This window comes from Diceros bicornis, chromosome 30, assembly GCF_020826845.1.
Source record: "Diceros bicornis minor isolate mBicDic1 chromosome 30, mDicBic1.mat.cur, whole genome shotgun sequence".
Taxonomy (NCBI): domain Eukaryota; kingdom Metazoa; phylum Chordata; class Mammalia; order Perissodactyla; family Rhinocerotidae; genus Diceros; species Diceros bicornis.
The window spans coordinates 4,176,364-4,198,310 of record NC_080769.1 but is presented as its reverse complement, the minus strand read 5'-3'; the positions used below and the strand labels follow the sequence as shown (position 1 = coordinate 4,198,310).

General features: G+C 58.5%; 1 protein-coding gene across 1 annotated transcript in view; it reads right to left on the bottom strand.

The window, feature by feature from the left end:
• The window catches only part of CACNA1A (calcium voltage-gated channel subunit alpha1 A), a 217,633-nt gene that overhangs the window by 64,065 nt on the left and 131,621 nt on the right, over positions 1-21,947 (bottom strand). Inside the window, 11 exon segments of the mRNA XM_058525574.1 lie at positions 354-483; positions 1,892-2,106; positions 2,108-2,335; positions 9,815-10,609; positions 12,430-12,536; positions 15,713-15,780; positions 15,900-16,017; positions 17,745-17,817; positions 18,063-18,194; positions 18,320-18,432; positions 19,612-19,724. Of these exon segments, the coding sequence (XP_058381557.1) occupies positions 354-483; positions 1,892-2,106; positions 2,108-2,335; positions 9,815-10,609; positions 12,430-12,536; positions 15,713-15,780; positions 15,900-16,017; positions 17,745-17,817; positions 18,063-18,194; positions 18,320-18,432; positions 19,612-19,724 (2,092 nt within the window).

Sequence of the window (21,947 nt, the reverse complement as noted above, 5' to 3'; positions counted from 1 at the left end):
GGGCCATGGAGCTCAGAGACCATCCACCCAGAATCCAAACCCTTGAGGAGCAGAGGTTAGGAGCAGGGCTGCCTCATACAGTTGTACATGTTGTGCACTGCACAAGGCAGCCATTTCTAAGGGGCACCTCTCACGTCACAGACAGTGTAGATTTGGGTATTTATGACAATGATTTCTAGCTGATCGCAGGAAGGGGTCTTCTGCTACACAATCAGTACTTTATCACAACTTTCTATCTTTTATGACTTAAGAAAAAGGCACCATTTTTCAGTTTGCTCAAAGGCCCCCTCTGGCCTGACTCCCACTGCCCCCACGGGAGCCCCGGGCCCTGCCCTGGCCACAGCCATACTCACGGGTTCGTGGTCGAGAGGATGAACATGGAGCTGTAGGGGGGCATGGGCTTGGGGCCATCTTCCCCGGGGTCGTCTTCCTCCTCCTTCTCCTCCTTTCTTGGCAGTGGGTCTGGGTTGGCGTTTTTGTTCACTGTTGGGACAAGAACCAATGCACAGCTCCCTCCATAATTTCCCACAAGCCTCTGGCTCCTTCCACTGCCCAGAGCAGGCAATAAGCCACTGACACGTATAAAGTGCCTACTATGCGCTAGGCACCATCCTGTGCCGTTTAATCCTCAGGTGACCCTCTGAGGTGGGTACTTTATGGTCCCTGTTTTACAGACGAGGAAACTGAGGTGCAGAGAGGGGAAGTGACCTGCCTAAGGTCACACAGCTGGGAAGGGGCAGAGCTGGGCCCGGGCAGCCCGGCCCCCCTCAACCATGGCAGCCCCGAGTCTGGAGGGACCCCCACGGGCTGTGAACGCAGACCTGCCCCCATCCTGTGGACCTTCACTCCACGCTCGGAGGCAGGCAGGGTGAGGCCCGGTAGCCCCACTTTACGGACGGGACTAGGAGCTCGCCCACAGTCAGACTGCAGGGTGCCCCCGGGGACGCCCCTCTCCTGCCCGGGCCGAGGAGCCCCCACTCCCCGAGCACCGACTCTGCAGCCTCGCCTCGCTGCGTGTCCCGGGCAGGCCGAGCCTCCCTGAGCCTCTCTTTCATCTGCACGTGGGCACAATGACGAGACCCACCTCGTCGGACCGTGGTGAGCGCTGACAGAGCAAACGCACGGAAACCTTGTGCAGGGAGCTGACCTGAGGACGTGGGCCCCTGCCGCCACCGTAGGAGACAAGTTCAGTGGCTCATCTCTAATTCCTGCGCTTCTGCCCTCCCGGGGGTGGGGCAGAAACCGCCAGGCCCTCAGGGCCGGGACCTGTGAGCCACACGCCACGCGGGGCTAGTGCAAACGGCCACGTCCCGGGGTGTGCAACGCACACCGGGTTCCAAGACTGAGTACGAGGACAGGAACGTGAAATAGCGTGTTAATGATTCTGAAAATACTGATTGCACGTGGCGATGGTAACATTTGGGGTATAAATAAACACTTTGGGTTAAATACAATTTATTAGTAAAGTTCATTTGACCTACTGCTTTTTCATTTTTTAATTCCTCCCTCCCTCCTTCCTTCCTCTCTCTCTCTTCCTCCCTCCACTTCAACATGACCACTGGAAAGTTTACAATCACAGATGTCACATTTCTTTTGGACAGCACTGGCCTAGAGGGTCATCTCGGCCCACATTTCCATCGGGCGACTCCCCCGCTCCTCAGACCTGGTGGCTCCCTGTGCCTTGGGGACTCGGGGGGCAGGAGACACCCTTCGCCTACGGGCGCGTCCCGTGTGCACGTTATCTCACGGCATCCTCCCCGCGGCCCGTGGGGGGACCCGGGTCCCCCCCATTGTCCAGAGGAGCTGGAGGCGGGGAGGCGGGTCGCTGTCCAGGGTCCTGCAGCCTGGCCTCTGGGGACGGCGCCCACGACGGGCGAGGGCGGGGGCTCACCTTGGACGACGGTGTGGTTGAGGGGCGGCGGGCAGGCAGGGGGCATGTCCACCACGGTGTGCTCGGCCTTCCTGGCAGTCTTCGCTGAGTTGGTCTGGGCGCTGCTAGGGTTGGTGACGATAAGGCTGTTCTCGGGGGTCTTGGGGGGGCCGGGGTTGGAGGGGTTCCCCGGGTTGTGGGGCGCCCGGCGGCTGGCGGTGTCCGGGGGGGTTGGCGGCGGGCGGGGCCGGCGGGGGGCCGGGCTCGGTGCTGTTCCCCATCTTGGCCGGGCTCTGGGGCAGGCCGGCGTGGGGACCGGCCGACTCGGCGGTGGCCAGCTGGCTGTTCTTCACGTTGTCCATGTCCTCGGCCAGCGGCGGGTCCTGGCGGCCCAGGTCCTGCTGGATCGGCCGGGTGGTCGACAGGTTGGGGCCCGACACGGGCACCCCGGAGCCCTGGTTCTCTCTGCGGCAGGCAGGCCAACGAGAAAGAATCCAGGACTGAGTTAGAATGACCGAGCGGACACTTGTGGATCCCGCCTAAGATCCCACCATTCGGGGACACTCGGACAGCGAGAGGCTGTGTCCCTAAGCCCTCCAGCGCCCGGCACCGAGGGGGCCCCCAACGCTCTACCTCCACAGTTAGAGGAAGCAGCCAGTACGTGTGTGTAAACATAATGAAAACTCACAGCAGCAATAATAAGAGCCAACACTTCTGTAACACAGACTCCCAGGCACTGTTCTAAGCCCTTGACTCGTGATAACCCCTCCTCGCCAGCCCTGGGGGACAATGACTAGCACCATTTTACAGATGAGAAAACTGAAGCTCAGAGAGGTTAAGTCTCTTGCTCGAGGCCACACAGCTGGTAAGAGAACAAGAGAATTTCTCACAGGGATACAAGGGTGCTGGGCAAAGCATTCCAGGCAGAGGGAACAGCCAGTGCAAAGGCCCTGAGGTGGGGACAGCAAAGGCTGGTGTGGCTGGAGGCGGACAGCAGGGGAGACAGGTGGGTAGGAGTTTGGTGCCTCCATTAGTCAAATCATTAACATCCTGCAGACGGACATGAGAAGAAAAGAGTCTGCAAGTTCAGTGCATTCAGAGGAGAGAAAAAGTCCAGGCTCCTTGTTGAGCTTTTCCTACCTCGAAAGCCACTGGAACATCAGTTCCGTGGGGCAAGGGGTTATCTGTGTCCCTCCTGTTCAGGGCTGTGATTTCAGCGCCCAGGACAGGGCCCGGCACACGGCAAATGCTTGGTCACTTCTTGTCAAATGGTAAACGAATTTTTCAGATGAGGACACTGAGGCCTAGGAGGGGTCCCACCGGCCCAGACCTTCCAACGACCTGCCTCCTCCCACCTGCAGTTCACCCCCAGTTTGCCAGGGACCCCAGGAGCCATGGTCCGGGGAGGGTGGCTGGGGGCTGGAGCCCGTCCCCTCGCTGCATGTCTGTCCTCGGCCAGCCTGGCTCTGCCCGCCTGCGCACGCATCCGGGTGGACCTGGCCCCCTGGCCAGCTCCCTGCGGGCTCGGCCCCCAAGTCTGCTGTTAGCCTTCAGAGAGCCCTTCTGGACCCCCGATCCTCAGATACGGTGCCCCACCCTTCCCCGATCCCTGGGCCCTGGCCCCCAGAAAGTCTGCTTCCCGGAAACACCAGGACATCTGCGGTTTACAGTCTCAGCAGCTCCTCTCTCCAAGGGTCTGCAGTCCAAAACTTCTCCCCCCGCTCTTCTTCAAGGCGACCCCCGATTCTGCAGCCTGTGCCCTCCACGTCTCCTCGTAACAGCTCACACTCACTGAGCGCACGCTGCGCGCCAGACCTCATGCTCACCGGCTCATCCATCCCGCGGGCAACCAGGGCGAGCGGCTGGGCTTGTCACTGAGGCCCGGAGAAGCCAAGTCACGTTACGAAGTGGCTTTGTCAGGCTGTCCCCCTCACCCCCTCACTCGAGGGGCCAGAGCGAGGACAGAGCACCTGGCCACTCCCGTTCACTGAACGCCTGCCTGGGAGAGCACACGCAATCGCAGGAACCGACGGCTCTGGACAGCGCGGGCCTGGTGCCTCAGGCCCACCCAGAACCACGTCCACCTGACACTCAAGCCAAGGCTGCCCCCCCGGGGCCTCCCCCTGGCTGAGCCACTCGCACCGTCTCCCTCACTGTATTTCTGCATCTTAACTTCCAAGAGTCCCTGGTGCTGTAGTGAGCAGAAGAGAGACAAGGTAACTTATTTTCAGGCTCGGCTCTCTGAGGCCACATGGGAGAAGGGCGGGCCCAGTCGAGCTTCTCCGTCCTCAGGCAGGCGAGCGGGCCACAGACTGACGCCCTGGAGGACGGGCTGACCTGGCCTGGGCCTCAGCAACGCCGCTTACGAGCTGTGTGACCCTCTGTAGTGTGACTAACCTCTCTGAGCCTCAGGTCCCCCATCTTCATTTATTTATTTTTGTGAGGAAGACTGGCCCTGAGCTAACATCCATGCCCATCTTCCTCTTCTTTATATGGGACGCTGCCACAGCATGGCTTACCAAGCAGTGCGTCAGTGCGCGCCCGGGATCCGAACCTGCGAACCCCGGGCCGCCAAAGTGGAGCGCGCACACTTAACCGCTGCGTCACCAGGCCAGCCCCTCAGGTCCCTCGTCTTTACGGTGGGTTTACTTATAGAACCTTCCCTACAACTCAGAGACTAAAATGAAGACCCTGGAGCTGATCTGCTCTATGACTGCCGGTGAGTTACTCAGCCTGCTCCTCACCCACAAGATGGGCCTGGTAACGCCATCGAGTTGCTATGAGGAACGAATGTGTGAACAGGCCGAGGGCTGGAGGATTACTCTCAGGCCTTGAAACCTAATGGAATCCACCCTGCTGGAGTCAGAACTTGTTTGTGACCAGTGACCCCTCATTCCTTCCAATTTCTCCCTTTTGGGACAGGAAGGTCTATCCCAGGCCTGTCCCACCACTGCATTTTGGAAGCAGATAACTGGTTTCCAGTCTCGGGGTCCACAGATGGAGCGGCATTTTGCCCCCAGTGGATCACAGCCAGAGTCTCAGCCATCCCGACTCAGATGATGAGATTTGGGAATTTTGAGCTGACGCTGTAAGGGGCTAAGACTTGGCGGATGTTGGGATGGATGGGGGTGAATGTCGTCTGCATGTGGGAGGGATGTGAATTTTGGGGTGGGGTCAGAGGCGGACTGTAGTGGGTTGAATGGCGGCCCCCCACAAGGTATGTCTGCCTAGGACCTGTGTGTGTGACCTTCCATGGGAACAGGGTCTTTGCAGACCTAATCAAGTTAAGGATCTTGGAGGAGCTCATCCTGGATGAGGGTGGCCCTGAATCCAACGACAAGTGTCCTCAGAAGAGAAGGGAAGGGGCGGCGGCACACAGAGGGGGGCCCCTGTGAAGACGGAGGCGGAGGCTGGAGTGACGGGTCTACCGGCCGAGGGAGGCTGGGCACGAGGATTGCCGGCAGCCCTGGGAGGTGAATTCTGTGCCTGGACGGTGAGCGCTGGCTGCGATGGTGTGGACTAGATGAAAAATTCTAAACCAAGATTCCCCCAAGCTCTTGCACAGCCCACAAAAAGGCTCCTATTTCTAACCCCCTCCTGGTACTTTTTTAGAAGTTGAACATCAGATGACAATCTGGCTGGGAATATTCTCTCATTTTTATATATTTTCTAGTAGAGAGATACCCCTGTCATTTCACAGAGAACTGAACCCCTTGGCTGCCACCTGAAGGGGCTGTGCTAAACAGTTCAGCAGCTGCGGCCAGGCGGAGCATTTTGCTGGGGGGACGGCCTCGAGCATGGGACCAGGAGCCCTCTCCACACGGACAGAGGACCCACAGGGTTCTGTTGTCTTGCCTTCGCTTCCTCTGCTGGCTCTGCCGGTCACGGCGTTTCCACGAGCTCAGCCCACAAAGGCCTAAGACCAACCTCCAGGAGGTTTCATTTCTAAGCGTCTCCAAAGAGAACTCAAAAGGGGCAGAAAACCTTGAAGTCAGGCCCCTTCCCCCTCCCTCCTGGGGACCTGCCATCATCTGTCCGGAATAGGCAGCCGGGCGTGTAAGGCTGGCCCCGTGCCACGTCTCTCTGCCAGCTAATCACTTCAGCGCCCCTCTGCCGAGGGCCGTGGACACCTCCCCCAGGGCAGCTCAGGCCCCCGATCCAGAGGATGGTCCTGCTTCCTTGTGCCCCACCGTCGTAAGGACCTGCACATATTAACTCATTTAATCCCCACCACAGCCACCATCGGAGGCGGTATTAGCATCAGGCCCATTTTATAGACGAGGAAGTTGAGGCCCAGAGAGGCAAAGGCACTTGCGCAGTGTTAACCAGCTGGGAAATGGCTGAGCTGGACTCCGGTCCTAGAGATCTTAAGCTACAGCGCCACGCAGTGGAGAAAATGGGGTGATGGGTGACCTGGGGTGTATGGAGTGGGGGTACTGAGGAGACTGGCTAAGGCCTCTGGGGGCTGTAGGATCAGGGTGTTAAAGGATGAACCGCCCCCCGCCCGACGCAGGATAGACCTTGAGGCTCAGCAGTCCAGCGTCTCTCCCCTGGCTCCTCTTGGGGACCGAGTTGTCATGGTGATGGGAGCAGGTGGAGCCAGGATGCGAAGAGCCGAGACACTAATTCTGGGGTGGCGGAGGCCTGGCACAAGTTCCCCTTGCTTGGCCAAGTCTGGCAGGAGGCGCTGCCCGGCTCCCGCCTCCCGTGGACGCCCTGCAGGCCACCGACGTTTCCTGGGAGCCAGGGAGGGCTCCGGCCTCACTCTGGCCGCCCTGGGGTGCCTCTGGGCTCAGACGCCCGGCATGAGGGATCCGGGGCCAGCAACTGTTGACGGCATGGGATAGAACGTGCTTCTGCCACTGCTCCCCGGCTGAGCCAGTGAAAGCCTTGGGGGAGGGGCCCCTAGAGCTGGGAAACTGAGCAGGGAGAGAAGGAGGTGGAAACGGGAAGGAAGACAGAGGACAGAAGGGAACCCTCACACATACCATCAATGTTCTGGAGAATGAGGAGCACGGAGCCCGTCTGGGGAAAGGCCTCAGGGACGCCAGGGGGACACGCACGAGGCAGACCCCGTGGGGCCACTGGCCTCCTCGTACGTAATATGGAACCGAACGTCTTTTCAGCATATTATATTCTCGAATAAAGTTTTACCTTTGCCATTCGTATTTATTTATTTTTTAAAGCAGATGAATGGCTTGTCTCGGACTTTTTCTCTAAAAGCGCCTGAATCTTCACGAAGTTTTATTTCCAACGAGGGCAGAATATGTTTATCAGCCAGATGAACACGTCCCTCCTGGCCACGGCGTGCAACACGTCTACTGCTGAGGGAGCTAGTGGCGGCCTCCTGGTGCAGAACAGGAGCCTGATCAACCAAAGAGGGTGGGAGTGGGGAGGCGCCTCCTGCTGGGAGAGGACGCGGACAGGGCCAGCCGGCGGATGCCCAGGGGCTGGCTGCCCTCGGGGAAATCCCTTCCCCTCTCTGGGCCTCAGTTTCCCCATCTGTAAAAAGGAGTTGGAGTGGACATCTAAAGGCTGTGGATCTAAAATTATTTTTAACGTCTATCAATGAAAAAGTCTTAATCATAGTGAAAGTAACAGCGATAGCTAACGCAGTGAGTGCCTACACCCATACCAGGAGCAGCTACCACTGACTGCGCGCCTAATAGTAACAATGCTCGTACTAGTAACGGCTAACATTGCCGAGCACTCATTACCAGTTGGGCACTATGTGAAGCGTCTTATGTGTATTAGCTCATGTGACCCCACGCCTCTCCTAGGAGGTGGGCACTGTTCACATCCCCACTTTATAAATGAGGAGATGGAGGCCCAGAGAGGGGAAGTGACACTGCAAGTCACACAGCCGGGAAGTGATGAGGACGAGGGTGACCTCGGCCTCCAGAGTGCTTGCCCTTCACTACCAGGCTGCCTTCTGCCCGTGTCACTCTGCCTCCATCAGTCATAGGAGTAGATACAATAACAAGGATGATAACAACATCGTATTAGCAGGTAATATAATAACAGTAGCAGTGAATCACTGGTCTTTAATGACGGAGTCCTGTGCTACATGCTTTAGTCCCCCTAAAATCCTTTCAGTGGCCTCCCATTGCCTGAGAGGACCCTAGGCTTTGTTGACCCACCTCATCCCTTCAATTCTCTGTCTGCCACTCTCTCTTCACCCTCTAACTGTAGACAGCAAAGTGATCTCCTTCTGGCCCACCTCAGGGCCTTTGCACATGCTGTTATTAGCCTAGAACACTCTCCTCCCTTCTCGGATTGCTCCTGTCGGAAGCCTGTGCTGGGACCCTAGGCTGGGCATGGTTTCTTGGGCATATTTCTCAGAGTGCCCCAGACCACTTGTCACAGCATGCCCGCCACTTGCTCGAATCCACAGCACCAGCTTAGACTATAGTAGGCGCTTAATAAACACTGACGGAATGAACGAATAAACTGGTAAGAGAAGACCCTGGAGCAGGAATGACCTAAAACAATGGTTTCCATGGGCTGTTGAGGAGACACGGGAAGACCTAGTGACCCAATAATTGGGGGGCATTGTGGGCATCTAGGAAACGGGAGGCAGGCAAACTAAACTCCTTGCCGTGTGCAGGGCGGTCCTGCATGGAGCAGAATTTTCTGCCTTTCTCCTTCATGACTTTCTAAGGTCCCTCACATGGGGGAAATCTGCTTGCAATGAGCTGCGCCTTTAATTTTAGCCTAAGTCTGTTTTACACACAAACGCAAAGTGTTTTTTGCACGTTTTAAATACACATCACCTTTTCCTGGAATACAGCTATTGGACGAACTGAAGCAAGACTGGACTATTCGTATGGGACTTTGCCAGGAGGTGTCCACCATTGGGGGACGTGTCGACATGGGCACAACTCCCTCACATCTCAGGAGCTGTCCACAGAGCCCCGAGTCCACGGCAAGTGTACCTGTCGCATTCACGCGCAACGTGCGTGCAGGTGCCTGCGGCAGAATCGCCCCAATCTGTCCCTCAGGGTCTCGTTACTCAAAGTGTGGTCCCCGGATGAGCACCGGCCCCACCCGGGGGGCTCCTGCATTAGGGTCTCTTTGAACAGGACCCCTGGGGCTGCGTGCACATGCTCAGTTTTGGGAAGTGCTGACCTAGGGCCTGTGTGGTCGAACAGAACCCCCGAAACACATCACTAAACAATCAATATGATGCCCAAACTGTGATATAAAAGAAGCCTAAGAAGACGTTAATTAATAAAAGAACAACGTCCACTTCAGCAGGTAGGGTGTTGGGGTCTTGGATGTAGAATCACTATAGGACCTTCCAACGAGTGTTGCAAAATATTGGGATGAAAATGGGTGCTGTTTCCGACTGGGTAAGGGGCTGGCCTGAAGATGCCCCCACAAGCCTTGAGCCCTGCTCGCCCTTGATTCTGAGGGCCCAGAGCGGCTTTTCAAGTCCCTCAGGAATAGCATCAGGTAAAAAGAGGTTAACTCAGTGACAGCTAACAATGGTCTACACTCACCAGGCACTCATCCTGCACCACCTTTGCATGTATTATCTCATTTAATTCCAGCAATGACTCACTTAGATCCCACCACCCCCATGTTACAGACTGAGAAAATGGAGGCCCAGAGACAGGAAGTCACTAGCTCAAGGTCACACAGCGAGCACATGGAACAGCCATGCAATTCTAGGGGCGAGTTCTCCAGAGTTTCCCTGAGAAACGCAAGGTCGCGACGGTCTGCTCGCAGCGTCCGGGTTCAAGGCCACTTATTAGCTATGTGACCTTGGGCCAGCGGCTTCACCTCTGCGTGTCCCCCTCTGTGAAATGGGGCTGTGACAATGGGATCTACCTCAGGGGGCTGTCGAGCCCCGCAGCGCGCTGCTCGGGAGAGCACGGAGTATACAGCAGGCGCCACTGGGCTGTGACCACCCTCGCTCCCGCGGTCCCGCCCGGCACTCACTTCCTCCGCCGGTGCCGGCGCTCCTTGTCCTCCCTGCGCGCGTCCAGGTCGCAGGCGGCCGCGGGGCCGTGCCGGTGCCGCCGCCTGCGCTCTCCGCCGTCGGGGCCGTCGCCGTCGCCGCCCCGGGCCGGCCGGCTGCCCTCGCGGTGGCGGGCCCTGCGCTCGGCCTTGTCCTCGGGGCCCTCGTCGCCGGGCCGGCGGTGCGCGCGGTGGCGCCGGGGCTCCCCGTCGGCGCCGGCGCGCGGGGACCCGCTGCGGCTCTCCCTGCCGGCGCCCGGCCGGTGGGCGTGCCTGCGGTGGGGGTCCCCGGCCTTGGCCCGCTCCGCCTCGCCCTCCCAGAGCGCCGGCGGCTCCAGGCCGCCCTCCCGCGCGCGCGGCTCCGACTCGCGGCCGTAGGGCCCCTCGCGGCTCAGCTCGGCCTCCCGGCTGCCCGCCCAGGCGCGCCGCGCGTCCGGGGCCCCGGGGCCGTCCCGCGCGCGCTCCTGCAGGCGCGCCTGCTTCCTGAGCAGGTCCTCGGCGCGCTGCGGGCCCAGGCGCGCCCCCGCGGGCTCGGCCGCGCGGCTCTTGTTGGTGTTGTTGTTCCGGTTCTCCTGCGGATCCACCACCAGCGGCCGGTCCAGGTGGGTCTTCATGTCGGGCCGCAGGTGCCGGGCGTAGGCGGCCTTCCAGCGCTCGTCCGGGTCCATCTCGCTGTACAGCGCCTCCCGGCTCGCCAGCAGGTTCTGCTTGCGCATCTCGCTCGTGCGCTGCTCCCACACCGACTTGGCCGGCTTCTGGTTCCTCTGCTGCTCCTTCCTGCAAGGGAGGCGCGGGGGTCAGGGCTCTGCTGGGCACGCGGCCGGCACGGACCCCTCGGGCGACGGGAGGCTCGGCCCAGGTGACGTCTCCGCCCAGGTGGGCATTTCGGCCCGGGTGGGCAACTCCACCCAGGTGGGCATCTCGGCCCACTGGGCAACTCCACCCAGGTGGGCATCACCACTCGCGTGGGCATCTCAGCCCAGTGGGCAACTCCACCCAGCTGGGCATCTCCACCCAGGTGGGCATCTCCACCCAGGTGGGCACCTCAGCCCAGTGGGCAACTCCACCAAGGTGGGCATCTCCAACCAGGTGGGCATCTCGGCCCAGTGGGCAACTCCACCAAGGTGGGCATCACCACCCAGGTGGGCGTCTTCATCCATGTGGGCATCTCGGCCCAGGTGGGCATCAGGGCCCGGGTGGGCATCAGGGCCTGGTTGGGCATCTCTGCACAACAAGGTGTGTACCTGTGTGGAAAACTCAACCTGACTGGACCTCTCGGCCTTCCAGGTGTCTTGGCCCAGGAGGGTGTCTCGGTCCACTAACGCATCTTGGTCTGGCTGGGCATTTTGGTCTAATGGGGTCTCAGCCCAGGAGGGTGTCCCCGTCCCTCTCTCCACTCCTCTTGGTACCTGTGCTGCTGAGGCGAGCACTTCCCACTCCTCTGCGAACTGTAGCACAGGCTCCCCCAGGAGCAGTCTCGATGTTCAAAACATTTTAACCTCTGAGACAGCCAACCCGAACAGACACCGGCCTGCAGCAGGGTTCAGAGGCCCCTGTGGTGTCTGCACGACCCTTTAGTTCTGGATAGGAGGACATCTGGGGGTCCCAGGAAGAGCCAGGTGGGCTCTCGGGAGTCTGGGGTGGTGCCTACGTTCCCGCCGGTGCAAAGAGCCAGCGGGTCTGCTGCGGGAGTGCTGGCCAGGCTGTAGCTGTGCAAAACCCCGGGGCCACCAACAAAGGCAGAAACCAGAATACTGGTGCCACGAACCTCCCTTTATCCGGACACCTTAGCTCTCACCACCTCACCACCTCTGATCTACCAGCAGATTCTATTTGCTCTGCTTTCGTGATCTGTCTAATATTCGGCTACACCCATCACCTCCTCGGCCTCTGCCCTGGTGCAGCCCTCACTGTCTCTTCTGCACGGACCAATGCAGTCATCTCCAACCTGGTCTCCTGGCTCCTGCCTGCCCATCCTCGCCACCCACAGTCTGTTCCCCGCGCAGCAGCCAGAGGGCGCCTGTGAGCACCTCAGTCAGATCCTGTCCTTCTGCTCAGAACCCTCCACGGCTCCCGCCTGACTCAGAGCAAAAGTCGAAGTTCTCCTCCTTGCCCTCGTCTCCTCTCACTCTCTCCCCTCGCTCACTCCTCTTCAGTCACGCTGGCCCCCTTCATATCCCCTAAACACATCAGGCATGTTCCTGCCTCAGGACCTTTGTATATGCTGTTCCCACTGCCGGGGATGCTCTTCCCTCAGATCCTCCTGCAGCTCCTCCCTCACCTCCTCCAGGCCTTGTCACCTCCTCAGAGAAGCCTTCCCTGACAGCTTTATTTAAAGTCACAACTCGCTCCACCCCTGGCCCTCCCTACACCCGTTAACCCCTTGTTAACGCTGTATCCCCAGCAGCCAGAACTGTGCCGGGCACACAGTAGGTGCATATTAACTATTTACTGAGTACAAATAGGTGGAGGACAGAAGTGCCTCTTCCTAAAGCTCAGCCCTGTCGGGGACCCCTCCCTGCCCCCAAATGCTTGACTGGGAGGGTGTCGAGGCTGGGCGGCCCAGAGGGTGCAGCCGGAGGTAGTGGGGCACTTACACAGCTATGGACATGCCGGCTGCGGACAGAGGGCTCACTTCTGACACCTCCTTGGCTTTCTGGAGGGCGAGTTTCTGGTTGGCTGCCTCCTCTTCTTCCTGTTCATCCTGAAACGCACATGGGATCCCTGTTCACAAAACACGACGGGGCCTTGGGGCCTCACCCCTGACCCTGCCGCTAACCAGGGGCGACACCGGAAGTCTTCACAGACAGGCTTCGCCTGCGTGTGGGCCACTCGGAGCCCAGGCCCACCGACCGGAAGGGGCGCCCGGCGTCGGCTAAGGCGCCGCTCTCCCCTCCGTGTGCAGGCTCCATCAGCTCCATATCGACCCTGCCACAACACGCAGCCAGAAGAAAACAAAAGGAAAAAGACTCCCTTCTCTTCCCACAATGGCGACTTTTCTGCACCCTGTCTTGAGGAGCTGGAAATTAATGCCAAGATTTTCCTCTCTCCACTTTCCGGGCCGTTTAAGCTCGCTGAACTGAGACTTTGAGAAAATGCCAACTGGCCCCCACGTGCAGAAAGCCCCGGCACCCGCGGCTCCTCATGCACAGCCAACAGCCTCCGAAGGGGACTCGGGCGAGGAACTTATATTCTTGGCCTGTTAGGTTCAGAGAGGAGGAGGATGGGGGAAGAAGTTTTAAAAATACATACAGAAAAAGACGTTTTGGGGCTTTAAATCCTTCTTCAGCCTTCATGCACGGCCTCATTCGCAAAACAGAAAAGCCAACAAAGAAAAAGCAAAGAAAAAGCAACGAGAAAGAAATGGCCAGAGACAGACCCGCCAATGGGACAGCCATGCGCTGGCCGGGCGCCCCGCCCCCTGCGCTGGGGTCTCGGGGCCAGAAGCAACCTTAGCACCTCGGGGTGGGCAGATCAGGGCACTTTGCCAGAGACAGCACAGCGTGGGGCCTGGCCGGCCACCCTGCTCTCCCCAGGCCTCCCCTCCTCCTGGCACCACACCAGCATTTCTCAGAGCCGGGTCCCTGGCCCGCCTGCCTCAGAACACTGCAGCTGCAGACTCCCAGGACTCCCGCAGAACCCGGGCTGGGCCCTGGAAGCTGCATTTTCAGCAAGCTCCCAGGTGAATATGAAACACGCACACTGTTAAGCAGGGAGTTGGAGGCACAGGTTCTAGATTCAAATCCCAGCTCCTTCAGTTACTGCTGTGTGACCTCAGGCGAGTCACTTAACCTCTCTGTGTCTCATATTCCTCATCTGTAATTTCAACCCTCCCCAACTCTCCCTTCACTTTCTCCTTAGCGCTTATCACCATCTGACAGATTTGTTCCTCGTCTGCCTCTCCCACTCGACTGTCAGCCTCATGAGGGTGGGGACTTCTGCCTGTTCTCTTCACTGCTGGGTCCCTGGCTCCTAGACCAGGCCTTGCTCACTGTAGGTGCTTAATAAATGCTTTTGAATAAATGACAAAATGTGTAAAATGAGGCTCAGAGAACTTGCCAGGGTTTCTGTGAAGATTAAGTGAGATGAAAACACGTCAGGGGCTTAGCGGGGTGCCTGCCACGTATTAATGCCCAAGAGGGTTTGTGTTATAAACAAAGGAAAGAACGTGGGTCTGGGGCACGTCCATACCTCACGGGAGACGAGCTTGCCTCTCTCCCTCCCCTTCTCCTGCCCTCCTGGCATCCCCTGTCCCCCACCCCAGCCCCCGAGGATGGGACCTGGGAACCTGGACGAGCTCATGGCTGGATGAGCCCCGGCGCAGCCACGCCAGCCGGCTCCGTGGAGGCCAGGCCGTGGCGCGGGCTTGGGGTGGTGGAGACTTCCGTTTCCCCAGTTGGAGCTGGGCCCGGGAAACTCGCTCTCCCTTCCGCCAGGGCCGGCAGACGGAGGGCTGGCAACGTCTGCTCAGTTCGGTTCAGTTCCATGAGCATGTCCTGAACGCCCCAAGGTGCTGGGGACGGGGCTGCGAAAGCTGAGGGGGGCCCAGGCCTGCCTCCTGGGCTGGCAGGAAGCCTGCACACGTTCTCTTGTGATGGGGCTGTGGGGAAAGGCTCGTGAGATGCCTTTGTTCTGACACCCCCTTTTCAAACTGCAGACAGGTGCCCGGCGTCCTTTGTGCAGTGCACAACCTGTACAGCCATTCCCGGCGGCCCTGCTCAGGGCTATCCCAGGGGTGTGAGCTGTGCTACTGAAGGCAATGCTGCCTCCTCTGTGCCTGGCTGGGGTGGACCTGAGTCCCACGGAGCCCAAGGCTGCCCGAAGGGTCTCCCGGCACCAGGTTTTTCCCAGATAGTTCCACATCACGGACCATGAATGAAAACTGGGCTTCTCCTCGCATGGATGGTTCTCCCCCAAACCCCCAAATTCTCCTCTGACCTCATTTCCTCTGCTCTTCTCTCTTTTCTGCTCTTTGAGGGGTCACATCTCTGCTGTTTCAGGTCCTAGCTATGTGGTGGGGTAGCTTAATGTCTCTGTGCCTCAGCTTCCCCATCTGTAAAATGTGGATGCAGCAACTCCCTGTCTCCTAGGCTTTTTGGCGTCAGGCACACAAGAGGGGCAGCCACATTTCCTGTGGTTGTTATTCTTATTTTGATTGTTACCTGCTCAGCTGGGGTCAGATGAAAGCCAGCAGGGCGTGTGGGTGGACTCAGGTCGGGTTCGGATCCCAGCCCTCCCTTCACCAGCTCTGTGATGAGAGTTCTAGGTCCACGTCCCTGCTCGTGCCACGTGACTCACAGAGGCTCCCTTTATTGAGCACTTACTGTGTACCAAGAACTGTGCCGAGCGCCTGGCATGCTATAAATAGTAGCTGCCATTATCACGCCACCAGGGGCCGGTGACTTTGCCTTTCCGAGCCTCAGTTTCCCCTTCTGTGAAAGGGAGATAACGGCAACACCCGGCACCACGGGCGTCATATAATTCTCTCCTGCTCCCACGTGGCGGTGAGGTCCGCCAGCTCCCAGGCTCGCGGGGACGTGCCTCGGCCTCAGGACCCCGTGCGGGCTACTGTGTGTCTGTCTCGTCCTTTGCGGTGTGGGCTGCGACAGTGCCCGCTAGCCTGGGCCGCACCTTGCTTGGAGGCCCCCCTGTAATGGGCGCTCCGGCGGAGTCTGCTGTCTGCGTCCTGTGGCGACTCTGCGGCTGGCCACCTCCCGCTTCCCTCGCCGTAGACCCAGCGAGGTTAGGGACGGTTCTCCCCGGCCCCGAGCATCCGGGGCCACAGCTCTGACCCCGTCCCGCCCCCATGCCCGGCACGGTCCTGAGCTGCCGCGGGCAGGTGGCGACTTTGCCCGAGAAACCCTCTCCCGCCAACTCCACCTTGGTCAGCTCCTGGGCGTTGGCCAAATTGTCCACCGCGATGGCCAAGAACACGTTCAGCAGGGTGTCTGCGGACGCCGGAGTCAGGGAAAGCACTGCCGCTCGCACCTCGGATTCGGGGTCTCCCAAGCCCCCCGCGCCCCCTCCACTCTGCAGAGCCCGGGCGCGCCCCCGCCCCCGAGGATACAGTTCCCGAAGAGTGTGAGCACGATGAAGTAGATGGAGAACACCATGCCGCCCTGCACGCCGCCCTGGGACTTGATCCCGTCGTACATGACCTCGTTCCAGTCCTCGCCCGTCAGGATCTGAAAGGGAGGGAGAGACACACAGCCAACCCCCCCTCAGCCACGCGCCCCTCGGAGACGCAGCTGTGGAGCCGGCACCGCCAGTGTGGGCCCCTCCTCGGCCCTCGTCTGCGGGGTCTCGTCTGTCTGCGAGGGGAAAGGGCTGTCCCTGTGCTGAGGGGCTCTCGTCTCCACTCCTAGGAGACGGTGACCCTGGGGGGCTCACAGATCTTTCTGTAACTCTCTCCCCTGGTGTGACACGGGGGTTTGCCTGGACTGAGCGGCGCCCCCACATTCATCCATCGAAGCTCTAAACCCTCATGTGATGGTATTTGGAGATGGGAGGTGATCAGGGCTAGAGGAGGTCAGGCGGGTGGGCCCTCAAGCTGGGATCGGTGCCCTTGTGAGCAGGGACACCAGAGAGCTCGCTGGCTCTCTGCCCTGTGAGGAACAGCGAGGGGGCGGCCGTCCGCAGGCCAGGAGGGGAGTCCTCACCAGGAACCGACCCGCGGGCTTGTGATCTTGGACTTCCAGCCCCCAGAACTGAGAGAAATAAATGTCTGTGGTTTAAGCAACACATTCACTGGTCCTTCTGGACTGCTGTGCCGGAGGGCAGAGTGGGTGCTGGGGACCAGAGAAAGCTCCGGCAAAGGGACGCTGGCAGGTAGAAACTGCACTGACGCTCATGGGAAGGACGGAGGGGACATGCGTGTGGCACCCACACGCTTGTTAAAAAAAAATCCAACTTTCCTCCTGGGTATATTTCCACGAGGATAAAGTCACTGTGAAAGGACTCCGAAACATGAATCCCTTAAGCCACGGTTTCTCAGCCTCGGCACGGCTGACCTGGGGCCCTCCTGCCACCCTGGGCACTGTGGGGCGTTGAGCAGCACCCCTGGCCTCCACCCACTAGATGCCAGGAGCACCCCCACCCCCAGCCGAGACAGCTGAAAATGGTTCCAGACACTTCCGAGTGTCCTTGGGGGACAGAATTGCTCTGGGGCCAGAACCTCTGTGCTGAAGATACATGGGTGGTGATTCTGACCATTAACAATAATTTATGTGAGGGCTCAGAACTTTGTTCATGGATGGCTCCCTTTCCAAACCCCTCTCTCAGGGTCTCATTGAGAAGTTACCCACCAGGAGAAGGGGGGAGTGAAGCCACGTTTTCATACACTCTCTGTCCCCTAAGAGACTGAACCCACTGGACAGGCTCTGGAGGTCCCAGCGAGGCCAGTCCCAACCCGAGGGTGTGTGCCACAGGGTGCAGAGCCGGTTTGGGGAGACCACCCATGGCCAATCTCTGCCCTGGGACACGGGATCCGGGTGTCTTCAATCTGGGGGAGGATGCGTGTAGTAACCATGGCTTTTATTTTCTGTATCCTGACGCTGGAAGAGTCAGGGATTGCTAATTCCTACAGACAGGGAACAACTTGCCCATGAGCGTGCTTTTCAAATGCACACCGGCCCCTCCAGAGCCCACACCCCTGGCACCTCCACCGTGGGGCTCTCACACTCAGGCCCTGGTCACCCAGGGCCGGGCACCAGACAACCTTGGACAGCCCCATGCCCCAGAGCCCACTGAAATCATTCACACCAGCTGATCCTAAACCCGCTTGGCTGGCCTCGCCTGTTCCTTGCCGCGGAAACCACAGGAAAGCCCCACGTTTCCCCCTCCCTCTGCCTCCTGACAACCTGGTGCTGCCCCATGTGGCCCTGCGTGGCGTGGGGCCGGGTGAAGGCTGTACCTGAAACACCGTCATTATTGCTGCTGGAAAAGTGTCGAAGTTGGTAGGAGGAGTCCCTTCATCGAAGTTAAACCTGCGGGGAGGACACAGAATTGCACGCTGGCCCTGCTCCAGGAGCTCCGAGGTCTGGGTCCCGCTCTTTTCTCCAGGGCGACATCTCCAGCGTCTCTGTCCCCCAGAAGGACACCCCGAGTGGCACCCACGGCTCCGCCTGTCTGCGTGAGAGCGCGGGGCGTCTGCAGGAGGGAGGCGGGCCTGGGTCCGAGGGGGCGCCAGACCCCAGGGAAGCAGGGGTCGGAGCGTCTGCTGGGCACTTACTGGCCGCCGAAGAGCTGCATTCCCAGGAGGGCGAAGACGACGATGAACAGGAAGAGGAGGAAGAGCAGGCTGATGATGGACTTCATGGAGTTGAGAAGAGAGACGACCAGGTTCCTGAGAGACGCCCAGTACCTGCCAGCAGCGGCCGGCGGGGCCGTCAGGCCAGGCCGGCCAAGCCCACCTCCCCGCACGCCGGAGGCGGCCCCACCCGGGCCCCCGTCCCCGCCCCTGGAACGCCAGGGAACCCCAAGACTTACTTTGTGACTTTGAAAATGCGCAATAACCTGAGGGCTCGCAACACGCTGATTCCAAAGGACGTGCCGGGCTTGATGACGGCCCAGATGACCTCGAAGATGCTCCCGATGATGACCTGGATGCGAGGACCCCGTCTTGTGTCCAGGGTCCTTGCAAACACGCCCTGAGCCTGAACCCTGCAGGAACCCAGCCCCACTGCCACCCCCAAACGGAAGCAGGGCGAGGGCTCAGGCCACTCTCGTCCCTTTTAAAAAATTTATTAAGAGCTCACGACAGCAAAGATTTCCTGAAACACACAGTTACAAAGCGGATGCCCATGTAACTACCACCCACATCGAGAAATAGGACATGTCAGCACCCCAGAAGCCTCCGGGGACCCCTGCACACAACCACCATCCTGAATTTTGTAATACTATTTCCTTGCTTTAAAAAAAATTGAGAGCAAATTCACATAACATAAAATTAACCATTTTAAGCACACAAATCAGTGGCATTTCATACATTCCCAATGTTGTCCAGACGTCACCTCTATCTAGTTCCAAACATTTCCATCACCCTCAAAGGAGACCCCGTCCCCATGAACAGTCCCCCCCATCCCCTCCCCCAGCCCCTGGCAACCGCTAATCCACTTTCTGTCTCTACGGATTTGCCTGTTCTGGACTTTCATATAAATGGAATTATGCAATATGTGACCTTTTGTGTCTGGCTTCTTTCACTGAGCATAATGTTTTTGAGGTCTCTGCCTTTTTAAAGTATTTAAGTATCCTTCCTAACCAAGACAGGTTAGTTTGGTCCCTCTGACTTTCATGAGCGGAATCCTGCTGTATGGACTGATGTCAGTGTCGGTACTCTGCGGTGAGATTCACCCTGCTGTTGGGTGTGGCGGCTGCTGCAGAGTACTCCATTACGTGGCGATGCCACAACTTATTTATCCATCCTACCGCAGAGGGATATTCGGGTCATTTGGTTTGGGGCCACTACGAGCAAGGCTGCTCAGACACTCTCGTGCGCATCCCCTGGGCGTCGTGCGAGTCTGTCTGGGGTGCAGCCCCGGCAGTGGAATCGCCAGGCTGCACCGTGTTCCAGACGGTCCACACCGCCCCCCCCCCGGGCGTGGCTGTGAGATCTGGGCTCTCTGCCTCCCCGCCAGTGTCTGAGGGTGTCCTCTCATCCTTTTGCATTCAGCCGTCTCTCATATCCGGGGGGACTGCACCCCCCCTTTGCACGTCCCCAGGCATCAGCCATTCTAAGCAAGAGCTGGAGAAACAGAGTCCCCAGAAACCGGAACACTTACCCCACAATCAAAGCAGTTGAAGGAGGAGTGGAAGTAAGGCCGCGTCCCAAGCCCGTACATTTTTATAAACATTTCGGACATAAAGAGTCCTAGGAAAATGAATTCTGCATAGTCTAGAAGGGGGGCAGAGAGGAGGTTAGTTTTGTTGGGGATGTGGCTCCAGGCGGCTCCGACTCTCCTGTGAACTGCACCCCGCCCCCGTCTGTCCTGGCAGGCCGGCAGAGAGCCCATGGTCTTGGGTGACTATGCAAGCCTGCCCCTCCCTGGGCCTCCGCTGCCCGTCTATTACAGAGGAAGAGCGCCAATCGCCCCACCCTCCAACCCATCACCCCCACGCCAGTCTTAAAAGGAGCGAGACAAAGTTCAGGGGGTCTCCATCTTGTAGTTTTTGCCCTGGTTTGATGAGAAGAGTTGGATGTAAGTTATTGTCAAGGGCCTACGTTTTGTGCTGGGTGGCGGGTTCCTGGGTGCTTACTACATTTGAAAAACTAACTGACTGACTGACTAACTGACTGACTAACTGACTGGCTAACTAACCAAATAACAAGGGCCATGCATGGGCACCAGTGTGTCATAATATAAAAATTATGATGACTCCACTTTTATACGCCTGAGCTCCACAGGAACAACAGAGACAGCAATCACAGTGGTGTCCTGCTAGTGATCCTTGTTAGGGCCTCAGTTGAGCACCACAGGCAGGGGATCTAGGGCCCGGCCTTTCTCCCGACTTGGCAAACCCACCCGACGCTCCCTGGACGCCCTGTCTTGCCGACGTCTAAAGGTCTTGAGAAGAGAAAGCCTGTTGCTCTTTGGTGAGAAAGCGTAAGGGTAACACAGTGTCTGTTTGCTCCGGCAAAGAAACATCCAACAGCAGGTCCTGTCCTGGGAGGGCTTCCTGGGTGGGGTGGGAAGACGAGGAGTCAGGAGGGGTGTGGGGACTCCCCTGACGGACGGGAGTGGAGGCAAGGAGGGTTTCTGAGGGCAGGAAAGCATACAGAAAGGGAGGAATGAGGATCCACACTTCCAACAACTTCAATTTTGGTCACGTAGCTAATCCTGTGTGAGGGTCAAGGGCGTGTGTGTGTCATTCCTTTAAGAGATGGTCTGAACCGACTGTTGAGGTCCTTCCCGCTCATTCCTGACGGAAACTCCCCCTTGGCTTCAGGACTCTAGGAAGCTCCTAGGGCCCGAGGGAAACGTCAGGGTCCCCAGGACCTCCAGGACTAAAACCTCACGAGGGAAATCTGTCCACACGTCTGGTGCATCCCAGGAGCCTCCAGAAGCAGCTCTGGGAGGATGTACAAGGTTCTGAGAGGCTTGTTCCCTGGTTACCATGGAAATGTGACAGCTGGTGATACACAAGACCTGAGGGAATGACTTGTGTGGAGCACTGGGGGGTCCGGAGGAACTTCAGGGCCAGCAAATCCAATTTCCACCCAGTGCAGACGAGGAACGTGAGACCAGAGACACCAGTACCTTCATCGATGCCAAGACACATATTTTTGTTCACATTTTGACGTCTCTGAGATTGGGCTGTACCTTAAAAGTGGCATATGCTAATTTAGACAGCAGCACTGTTTTGTTTCTTAGTGGCACATAAAACAAAAGAGCGCCTTACAATTGAAGATGTCTTTGATTGACGGATGATGGTAATAACTTGCCCAAGGTCACGTGGAGAGTTAGGGGCAGAGCAGACACTGAGAACTCAGGTCACCTGGTGATCAGGGCAGGGATGTGCCATCAGGCACAGCTTGGACTCGGGGTTCAAATCCTGGCTTCAGTAATTACTGGCTGTGTGACCCTGGGCAAGTCACTTAACCTCTCTGTGTCACAGTTTTTTCAACTGGAAAATGGGGATAATTAAAGGACCTTTAGAGACACAGAGGCCCCAGGCAGGAAGTCCCAACCCTCTGTTCCTGAACCAGGACAGACAGAGGGAGGTGATCAGTGGGGAGAATATGGGAGATTAAAATAGACTCTCAGGGGAGGGTAGACAAGAAGTTAAGAGTCCTCATTTATCAGAGACTCCAGGGGGACCAAATGCAATTACCAAGGCTGGAGCTAGGTCAGGGCTCTCGGAAGGAGAGCTGGCCCCTGGGGGGTGTCCTGGGGGGGTCAGCCAACATGACTGGGAACAATGAGGGTTACAAGAAGACAGTGACCTGGACCAGGCTCCCAGGCTGAAGACTCGACTGTCCCCAGGGGCTGGCTGCGTCAATTCTGAACTAGATCAGGAGGGCAGAGAATCCACAGACCTAAGTCGGACAAGCCAGCAGATGCAGAGCGGGGGCAGCCAGAGGGCAGGAAGGTTTTGGGAAGTCCTCACCTGGGGCCCA